Raw genomic sequence first — 10,638 nt, 5'->3', positions numbered from 1 at the left:
CCTAAGGCCTGAGCCCCCGCAAGAGAGGAAGGTCGATTTCAGATTATCCCCCCCAGCCCCGCCTCTTCCCCCTGCCCGCCCAGCTTCCTCTCTCTCTGAGGAACACTTTCACTTCCTGCTACTCCAGGCCTCCCTTCGGAGAACAGGTAGGGGTCCCCAGGGACCTAGCGGCTGGCATCGTCACCCCCCACTGCCTCCCTTTGGTGTCAGGCTGCTGGCCCATCCCACCCTGCCCAGCACCACCGGCCCTCCAGGGGAGCATCAGCCTCTCCGCCCCCACCCCTCCTTCCTGCTCTCCCCTGGACAGGACACCTGCTCACTGTCCCCACCCTGCCTAAAACCCTGGGTTTCTAGTCAGCAGGCTGATGGATTTGTTTAGCTCTTCGTTACCCCTCTCCTACGCCACCCCCTGAGGCCAGGGGCCTGTTCTGTCCACCACCGTTTCCCCAGGGCACCCAGTCTGGGCCTGTACTTACGAAGTGTTTGTTAGGTGCACGGATGAACGGACCCAGGGGTCCTACTCCGGGCACTGCCGCAGAGAAAATATTTAAAAATGCCCACCTCGAGTGATAACCCACGCTAGCTAGGACTACGTACCTGCTGAAGAGTTGAGGTCCGATGGACAGAGGGACAGATGTGGTATAAAGCAAAAAAGAAAATGCCAGCAGTAACATCTAGGTAGCGGGTATAAGGATGTTCTCTGTAAAATTCTGCTTTGCTGGATGTTTGAAAATGTCTCTAATAAAATGTGGGGGAGGGAATATTTGAGGGGCCCCCCTGTGGTCTGGGAAGGGGGAAGGTGTTGTATAAGATAGGTCACATTGACAGAGTGTGTCTCCTGTGGGCTGAGCACCTGTCCGGGCACTGGGTTTGGGCAAAAGCTGTTATTCAACTGGCCCATGTCTGTGTTATGGCGGCACTGGTTGTCAAAAGCTGAAATATTTCTGTGCCACTTGGTAAAGAGCTGTCAGTCTGGGTCCTCCCTTTCCCCCCTCCCCGCCAAGACCCACTGGCCTGCCTCGTGGGATCCCTAGATCTCCCCACCATCTGGGGACTGAAGCATTAACACCTGCCACAGCAAGGGGCCTTGGGTCCATTCTCATTGGTCAGGGTTTCTGCTATATTGGTTGTAAATACGTTGACTGTTACCGCTGGGTTGGAGCCACCTTGAGCCTTATCTTCCTTCCTGCCAGAGGCCAGACCATGGCTTGCTGGCCTCCCGCATCCTGAGGATGGCCCAGCCAGAGGATGAGGCCTCTGCAGGCCCCACCGTCGGGGAGAGGTGAGGGCTGCTGGGGCTGGGGTCTCCAACTCCTGCCCCTGGCTTCAGAAGTCCCTTCCATCCAATGCCCACCCCCCCCCAGAAGACCCTGAATCCCATTTCATCCCTGGGCTGCCCCTTCCTGCACCTTTGACCCCACCTCAGTGTCCAACTGCCCACCTCTAACCCCTGGTCTCCTGGACCCCGAATGTCCCAGACGGGTTCCACCACAGGTGAATGGAGCAGGTGAGACCCCCATAGGGGTCCTTGGGACCCCAGAGCCACTCCTTCGCCTATGGAGGACGTGGGGGGTGTGGCAGATCCCAGAGCTGGATACTCAGGATGCAGAAGCCCTTCTTGAGCTGTGGCCACCGGGGGTGAGTACTCACAGCCAGGGACCTTCTCTGACCCTCCCCAGGACACCGTGGATCAGTCAGGACTCCTCTGGTTCCTAGTGACAAACACCACACACCGGGCAAACCAAAAAGGCTCCTTATCGATTCCAAAGACTAAAAAATCCGGAAGTGAAGGGAATTTCAGGAATGTCCGGACCCTGAGCATTAGACAACTTAAAAATTTCTCCTCATCCCATTTCTTGGCTTTGCTTCAACTGTGAAAACCCAAGGAACAAACACTTGTTCTACAGTAGCTTAGGTAAAACAGGCATTTATCTTTCTGACACATCCAGAAAGGCAGCCACAGACTCTGGTCCAGCAGCCCTAGTGACATCAAGGCCAGGTTCTCTGCCATTCCCTTGGACTCCCCTCACGATTGCCCAGTGGCCACCCCAGGTCCAAGCACATGTGTGCACTCCAGGAAGGAGGAAGAAAGAAAGGAAGCACCATTTGCACCAGGAAAACCAAAAGCCTTCACAATTGATTCACAATATATGGGGCCCAGGCAGCAATATTTTTTAAAGCTCACCTGGGAGTTATAAACCCAGAGGTGAGAAACACTGCCTACACATCATCCGTCTTCTCCAGCTGGGCAGATTAGGCCAGAACAAGGCTGCAGTTCTGCAAGGAATAGGGATAGACTTGGACAAGGCAACTAGCGGGTCTACACAGCTTCCTTCACAAGGGGGCTCTATCCCTGTGGTGGCAGAGGTGGCTGTCCCCAGCTCGCGGCCACATCCCACAAGCCTAGCAATTCCAGTGTAAAAAGAGGCTTCCTTCCAAAGAGCTCCAGCAAAACATCTTTTTTTTTTTAAGATTGATTGATTGATTGATTGATTTGACAGAGAGAGACACAGCGAGAGAGGGAACACAAGCAGGGGAGTGGGAGAGGGAGAAGCAGGCTTCCCGCGGAGCAGGGAGCCCCATGCGAGGCTTGATCCCAGGACCCTGGGATCACGACCTGAGCCGAAGGCCGACTTAACGGACTGAGCCACCCAGGCGCCCCTCCAGCAAAAATCTTGTGGAAGATTTCCATTGGCTGGGCTTGATTCACATGCCCACCTCTCAACCAATCACCATGATGAAAAAGTACTGTCATCCTATTGGCTAGATCAGGTCACGGGACCATCCCTGGGGCTTGGAGGGAGTTAGTCCCACCGGCAGGGACGAAGGGAGGGAGTGGGTTTCCTTAAAGGAAGTTTGGGGTGTGGAATCCAAAATAAGGGAAATGGATGCTGGGCAGGCAAAAGTAACAGAGATTTGCACAAATCCCTTTCAAGATGACCTTTGCCTCGGGGTACCTGGCTGGCTTAGTTGAAAGAGCAGGCAACTCTTGATCTCGGGTTTATGAGTTTGAGCCCCACATTGCGTGTAGAGATTACTTAAATAAAACTTAAAAAAAAAAAAAAGATGACCTTTGACTCCACCCTGTCCCTGCCCAGAGCTTCCTGGTCACAGGACATGACCCCAGCCAGGTCCTGGTGTTGAGGACAGGAGCTTCACCAGGAGAAGTCCACACCTACCAGATCCAGAAGCTGCCTGGAGGTGAGAAGCCTACCCCCTAGATTCCAGCCCACAGCAAATTTAATCAGCTTTGCTTCCCAAATACCTCCCAAATGCTATTTGGTAAGCTAATTACCAAATGCTATTTGGCAATCCCATAAGTGGGATGCAAACATAAAGACACAGGAAACGATGGGGACTCCAAAGGGTAGAAATTTCCCTCTCTTGAAGGACTCCGGGGGGGGGGGGATTACAGGACGGAGGAAGAGAGAGTCCCAGGGAAGATGAGGCTGCCACCCCTCAACTTTTCTTCCTTGCCCCTTGTTGCCCCCTACCCCCAGGTGTGTCTCTGGAATATTCTAACCTCTGCATGCCGGACCTGCCCCGTCTCCTGGCCTTCCTATCGGCCAGCAGGTACAGGTCACCCATCGAAAGGGCTATGGGCGATCCATCCCTAAGACACCCCACCCACACTGCAGCTCCCCCTTCTCTTTTCTCAGGGATGTTTTGCCCAGAACACTGCTCTTGCCCCCTCCCACTCTAAGGCCTGGAGACCAACACACAGGTGAGGGATGGTTCCCTAAGGGAGGGGGAAGCCACTTTCCAGGCTCCTTGGTCCGGCAGGACGGGCTTTCAGGGACCAGACTACCAGGTTTGAGGGAGAATAAAATGGGGGTGAGGGAAGCTGTGGGAGGCTCGCCTCCTGGGCCTGAGTGACAAGGGGCCAGGGGCCAAACCAGTAATGGGGCTGGGAATTAAGTCCCCCGGTGCCCTGAAGGAAGCAGGGTTGGCTCCTTGGACATCTGGGACACCTCGGTTATTCTGGTCCCCAGGTCCTCCCCAGACTGGCAGTGTCCACCTCAACATCTCAGAGAGGGTGCTGTCCATGGTGAACAAGCTCTACCTGGAGACCCACAGAGGGTGGGGGATGGAGCAGATCCCCCCGGAGACAGCTCCAGAAACTGCAGAAAGACCCAGTTCAGGTTAGCTGGGCTGGACAGGGCCCTGGGCCCCTCGGGGACGGGGGAGCTACTGTTGCTGTTCTGTGGGACCCCACTCTCTCCTCACACCCAGCCCCCAGGAACCCTGCCCCGCACCGGGTCTCCTGGGTTGAAGGCCCACTCAGCCCAGAAGTGCACCATCCTGGGCCGGCTCTGGCCAGCCTGGCGGAGGAGAAAGAGAAGGAAGACGAGCACGAGAACGAGGGCGACTACGAAGATGAAGAGAACAGCCCTGGCCCCGAGGATGTGCTCACCCATCACATCCAGGCTCTGGCCAGGGCCCGGGGCAGCTACGTGGGCAGGCAGTTCCAGAGCCTTAGGGCGCGCCTCACCTCAAATGCCGGAGGCCCCCACAGGCCTGGGGACCCGGCCACAGAGCTGCTCCAGGACGTGCGGCACCTCCTTACTGACCTCCAGGATCACTTATCAAAGGACCCCGATGTCAGGGCCGTTTTGGAGAGCAGGGGGCCTGGGGCTCCCCAGAAGGACGACCATCTTGGTAATAAGGAGGGCGGGGAGAGAACTTATGGCCATTTCCCGAACCCACTCGGGTTCTCGTGCGCCATCCTTTGGCCCTACATGTGTGTTCACACCCAGCTTCTTTCTCTCCATCCCTGCGCATCTGTTTGCTTTGCCACTCACACGCCTTTCCCTACGTAGAGTAACTCCTGTTCCGTTCGCCACTGCTCCGTCTCGCACACGTGTGACAGCCGCACTCCCTCTCCCACGCGCGTGCTCACACCCAGGCTCCCTCTTCCGCGCGTGTTCTCTCACCCGTGTCTACACTTGAGGGTGGCGCTCGGCCCCGGGGAGGGGGTCAGCCCGGCGGCCCTCCGCTCACCCGCCCCAACCCCTCGCAGGCGCCGCGGTGGAGGCGGCCTTGTGCCGGGCGGTGCTGGCGCCCCTGAAGCCTGCCCTGTGGACGCGACTCCGCACGCCTCCGAGCCCAGGAACTGCGGCGACTGCAGCAGCGCCAAATAGCCCTGCGGGCGGGGGCGGGGCCTCTGGGACTCCGCGGGGCGGGGCTCGAGGGGCAGGGCCCCGCCCCCGCCCTGCGGGAGCCGCATCCACGCGCGCTGGCGCACCTCCACGCCGCCTGCGCCCCACGCCGCAAGGTGGCGCTGCTGCTGGCGGTGTGCAGTGACGTTTACGCGGGCCTGGCTCAGGCCGCGAGCCAAGGTAAAGGAGGTTTACCTGCGTCCACCTGGATGTGCGGTAGCTTGAGGGTGGGGGAGCCGGGTGGGAGGCGCCTGCGTGCACGTCGAGGGGAGAGGGTGGTACGCTCTAGCGCGAGGCGTCTACGCGGGCCTGGGGGTCTGGCAGGAGGCGTTTGCACGCCCAACAAGTGGAAGGGCAGCCAGCGCCCGTGGTCCTGGGGATCGGAGGGACGTGCCTGCACGCCCCCCATCCACCTCAGAGCCTGTCCTCCGGCTCCGCCAGAGCCCGTGGGGGCCGACGCCTTCCTGCCCGCGCTGACGGAAGAACTGATCTGGAGTCCGCACATTGGGAGACGCAGCTGGACGTGGAGTTTCTCATGGAGCTGTTGGATCCGGAGGAGCTGCGGGGAGAAGGTGAGTCCCCACCCCAGAAACGCCGGGACCCAACAGGGGGCGCCCCAGGGCCCCACAGCCTCGCCCCGCAGCGGGGGGAAGGCGGACAAACTGCCGCGGGACTCGGGCGGCCAGGGTAGCCCGAGAGCTGCACTGACCACCCCTTCCTGTCCCTAGCCGGCTACTACCTGACCACGTGGTTTGGGGCGCTGTACCACATCGCTCACTACCAGCCCGACGCGGGCCGCGCACCCCGGGGGCTCAGCTCTGAGGCTCGCGCCTCCCTGCGCCAGTGGCACAGCAGGCGGACGCTGCGCAGACAGGACAGACAGGGCCACGCCGGAGCGCAAGGGACCGTCCCCCCGGACTGCGGGTGGAGGGGAGCGCCGGACCCATTGCCTTTTTGACCCAGGCTCCTGCCCCTCCCCACGGGTCAGCCTGCCCTTTGAGGAACCATGGCAAGAGACCCTGTGCCCAGAGACCAGTGATGATTAAGGGCCTCAAACCCTCCGGCTCCTCAGGCAACATTCTGGAGGCACCAGGTCGGCGCTAACTTCTGACCCCTGGTGGCTTAGGTGCAGGGAGGAGGAGGGGTTCCCAGGAGCAGACCCAACTCCGGTTTGCCCCTCCTCGTGTGGGCAGAATAATGTTCCCCCAAGACGGCCCCTTACCCATCCCCAGAACCTGTGAATATGTTACCTTACATGGTCAAAGGGACTTTACGTATGTGACTACATTAAGGATCTTGACCTGGGGAGATTATTCTGGATCATCCTGGGGGCCCAATATAACCTCCACAGTCCTTACAAGAGGGAGGCAGGAGGACCAGAGTCAGAGAAAGAGATGTGATTTTGCAAGCGGAGGTCAGAGTGATGTGGCCAGGAGCCAAAGTAGAGGCACCCTCTAGAAGCTGAAAAAAAGTGGATTTTCCCCTGGAACTTCCGGAAGACTCGGCCTTTGATTTTAGGCCCAAAGAGCTATTTTGAACTTCTGACCTTTAGAACTGCAAGATAATAAATTTGTGGGGTTTTTGACCTGCTAAGTTTGTGGTAATTTGTTATAGAAGCAACAGGAAGCAAATATACTCTCTTACCCTGAACTTTATTTTCCGTAGAAATTATCACTTCCTAACATGCCGTATAATATGTACTTATTTATTGTGTTAATTTTTGTCCATGGTCTCCCTCCCCTTAGGTTGCCCAACAGAAATACAGCGCAAGCTATATATGTAGTTCTAAATATTTTAGTAGCTCCATTACAAAAAACTAAAAAGAAACAAGTGAAATTAATTTTAATAGCCTACCTGATTGAACCCAATATGTCCCCCTAAATGTTATCACTTCAACATGTAATCAACATCCAAAAATTAAAGGCACCTGGCTGGTTCAGTCGGTGGAGCATGCGACTCTTGATCTCAGGGCTGTGAGCTTGAGCACCACGTTGGATGTAGAGATTACTTAAAAATTAAAAAAAAAAAAATCTTTTTTTTTAAGATTTTATTTATTTGACAGAGAGAGACACAGTGAGAGAGGGAACACAAGCAGGGGAGTGGGAGAGGGAGAAGCGGGCTTCCCGCCGAGCAGGGAACGCGATGCGGGTCTCAATCCCAGGACCCTGGGGTCATGACCCGAGCCGAAGGCAGACACTTAACGACTGAGCCACCCAGGCGCCCCACCCCCCCAAAAATCTTTTTAAAAAATCCAAAAATTATTGTACTATTTAACAATCTTTTTTGCTTGTGTGCAAAATATTCAAAATCCAGTGTGTATTTTATATTTGACATCTCAGGTGGGACCAGTCACATTTCAAGCGCTCAATAGCCACACAGGGCTTGGAACTACCATGCTGGACAGTGCGGCCTTAGATTGTCAGCTTCAGGAGGCTAGGGATCTCTGTCTTGTGCATAGCTCTATTCTCAGTGCCTAGCCAAATGCCTAGCACCCATTAGGTGTTCAATAGATACTTGCTGAATGGTTCAATGCCAAATGGTAGGCTGAAAATGGCTGCCTAACAGATATCCCAAGTCCTAATCTCTGAAATCCATGAACACTACCTTATTTGGAAAAGGGTCTTTGCAGACGGTATTAAATTAAGGATCTTAAAATGGGGAGACTATTCTGGGTTATCGGGGGGGCTCTAAATGCATCACACGTGTTCCTATAGAAGGAAGGCAGAGGGAGATTTGACACAAACAGAAGATGATATGAAGACAAGCAGAGAAAGATTTGAAGGTGCCGGCCTTGAAGGTTGGAGAGTTGGTGATCACAAGCCAAGGAAAGCCATCAGGGGCACCTGGGTGGCGCAGTCAGTTAAGTTTCAGACTCTTGGTTTCCGCTCAGGTTGTGATCTCAGGGTGGAGAGATCGAGCCTCGCGTCAGGTTCTGCGCTCAGTGTGGAGTCGGCTTTGAGATTCTCTCTCCCTCTCCCTCTGCTCCTCCTGCTCCGGAGCTCGCATGCACAAGTTCTCTCTCTCTCTCAAATAAAAATAAATAAATCTTATTTTTAAAAAAAGCAGTCAGCTACCAGATGCTGGGAGAGGCACAGACCGGATGCTCTCCTAGCACCTCCGGAAGGAGGGGGCCCTGTCCACACCTTGATTTCACCCTAGTGATACCAGTTTCAGACTTCTGGCCCCAAGAACTGTAGGAGAAGAAATTTCTGTCGTCTTAAGCCACTGAGTCTGTAGTCATTTGTCACAGCAACCACAGGAAACTTAACAGTTACTCAGCACTTAAGAAAAAAAAATGGAGTAGAATTAATATCCAACCCAATCTCACTCTAGCAACAAAGGACATGCATCTCCTGATATAGGAATTAACTAGAAAAGTAGGAAAATCCCCTCAATCCATTTCACAGAGAATGTATTGCCATTACAATTTTACATTTTACATTTTGCATTTCATAATGATCAAAATTCGGTCGTTTTAGACGTCACCTAAAAAAATGTGCCAGAAGAGAGTTTTTTGCAATTGTTTTTAAAAACCAAAAAGCTCAAAATGGCTGCATCGGGCAGTGAAGGAGGAAGCAGGGATGGGGGAGACTACAGGATGTGGCCTCTCGTCTTATGTTCAGACAGAACTGGGTAGGGTAGCTGGATCCCCGCAGACGTGAGGGGACCATCTCCTCTTTCAAGAACCTTCAGGGCAAGCAGGGCACCAAGAATTTCATCATGTTCAGTTATTATGCATTTTTTCAAAAGATTTTATTTACTTATTTGACAGAACACAAGCGGGCATAGGGAGAAGCAGGCTCCCCGCGGAGCAGGGAGCCCGATGCGGAACTCGATCCCAGGACCCTGGGATCATGACCTGAGCCAAAGGCAGACGCTTAACTGACTGAGCCACCCAGACGCCCCTATTTATTATGCATTTATGTACATATGTGTTTTTTATAATTGTAGTAAAAATCATATAATACCAAATTTACCCTCTTAACTATTTTTAGGTGTTAACTAGAGTTATAATAGTGTTGACTATATTCACATTGTTGTGTTATAATAGTGTTAACTATGTGTACGTTGTTGTGTAACAGATGTCTTTGTCTTGTAAATCTGAAACCGTGCCCATCAACCACAACTCCCCTTTCCCCTTCCCCAGCCCCTGGCAACCACCCTTCTACTTTATTTTTCTTTTTTTTTTTTTAAAGATTTTATTTATTTATTCATGAGAGACAGAGAGAGAGAGAGAAGCAGAGGGAGAAGCAGGCTCCCCACTGAGCAGGGAGCCCGATGCGGGACTCGATCCCAGGACCCTGGGATCATGACCTGAGCCGAAGGCAGACACTTAACCATCTGAGCCACCCAGGCGCCCATTCTACTTTATTTTTCATGGTTTTCATGATTCTTAGATATCTCATTTAAGTGGAATCATACAGTCTCTTGGTGAACGGGCTTATTTCACTAAGCAGTATGTCCTCGGGGCGCCTGGGTGGCTCAGTCGGTTAAGCGCCTACTGAGCTACCCAGGTGCCCTAAGATTCTTTATATTCTGGATGGGTATGTCTCGTGGGCAGTCCCAGTTTCTGGATTTCCTCATTATTAGATTCCCAGTCCTGCAGTTAAGGGCAGTATACCCTGTAGGTGGACATTGTGTCCTTCCCAGTACATCCATCCGGGGGGCGGGGGGGGGGGGGGGGCGTGATCGCAATGCTAACTGTGCCTGTGGAGTTAAGGACTGTATTAGTTGGATCAAGGTGCCATAACAGAAAAGCCCAGATGGGGTGGTTAAGCACAGAAATTTGGTTTCTCACAGTTCTGGAGGCTGGAAGTCCAAGATCAAGGCCTTGGCGGGTTGGTTTCCTCCGAGGCTTCTCTCTTGGCTAGTAGATGGCCATTTTCTCCTTTTGTCTTCACATGGCCTTCCTTTGTCCCTGTCTGTGTCCTAGTCTCCTCTTTTTAAAATTTTAATGTATTTATTTACTTATTTATTTGTTAAAATTGAAGTATAGTTGACACACAATGTTACATTAGTTGCCAATCTCTTCCTATGAGGACACCACTCATAGTGCACTGGGCCACCCATATGACTTCATTTTAACTTAATCACCTTTTTTTTAAGATTTTATTTATTTATTTGGGGCACCTGGGTGGCTCAGCCGGTTAAAGCGTCTGCCTTCAGCTCAGGTCATGATCCCGGGGTCCTGGGATCGAGCCCCGCATCGGGCTCCCTGCTCCGCGGGAAGCCTGCTTCTCCCTCTCCCACTCCCCCTGCTTGTGTCCCCTCTGTAGCTGTCTGTCTCTCTGTGTCAAATAAATAAATAAAATCGTAAAAAAAAAGATTTTACTTATGTATTTGAATGAGAGGGAGAGCCAGAGAGAGAATGAGTGGGGGGGGGTGGGGGGGGAGAAGAAAAGCAGACTCCCCTGCTGTGCAGGGGACCCCCCCCCCCCCGCCCCATGCAGGTCTCGATCCCAGGACCCCAGGATCATGA

General features: G+C 53.6%; 1 protein-coding gene across 1 annotated transcript; it reads left to right on the top strand.

Annotated features, from left to right (window-relative positions):
• The first annotated feature begins 111 nt into the window (after positions 1–111).
• Positions 112–7,094, top strand: RINL (Ras and Rab interactor like). The gene is given in 13 exon segments (XM_027619057.2): positions 112–146; positions 1,194–1,282; positions 1,479–1,638; positions 3,099–3,201; positions 3,501–3,573; positions 3,660–3,724; positions 3,993–4,142; positions 4,234–4,659; positions 5,021–5,097; positions 5,099–5,339; positions 5,601–5,666; positions 5,669–5,731; positions 5,888–7,094. Coding segments are annotated over 12 exon segments (1,704 nt in total). The 5' UTR covers positions 112–146; positions 1,194–1,232; the 3' UTR covers positions 6,118–7,094.
• Positions 7,095–10,638: the final 3,544 nt, after the last annotated feature.

The sequence above is a fragment of the Zalophus californianus genome, chromosome 17 (genome assembly GCF_009762305.2).
Source record: "Zalophus californianus isolate mZalCal1 chromosome 17, mZalCal1.pri.v2, whole genome shotgun sequence".
Taxonomy (NCBI): domain Eukaryota; kingdom Metazoa; phylum Chordata; class Mammalia; order Carnivora; family Otariidae; genus Zalophus; species Zalophus californianus.
This window is presented reverse-complemented; position numbering and strand designations above follow the sequence as displayed.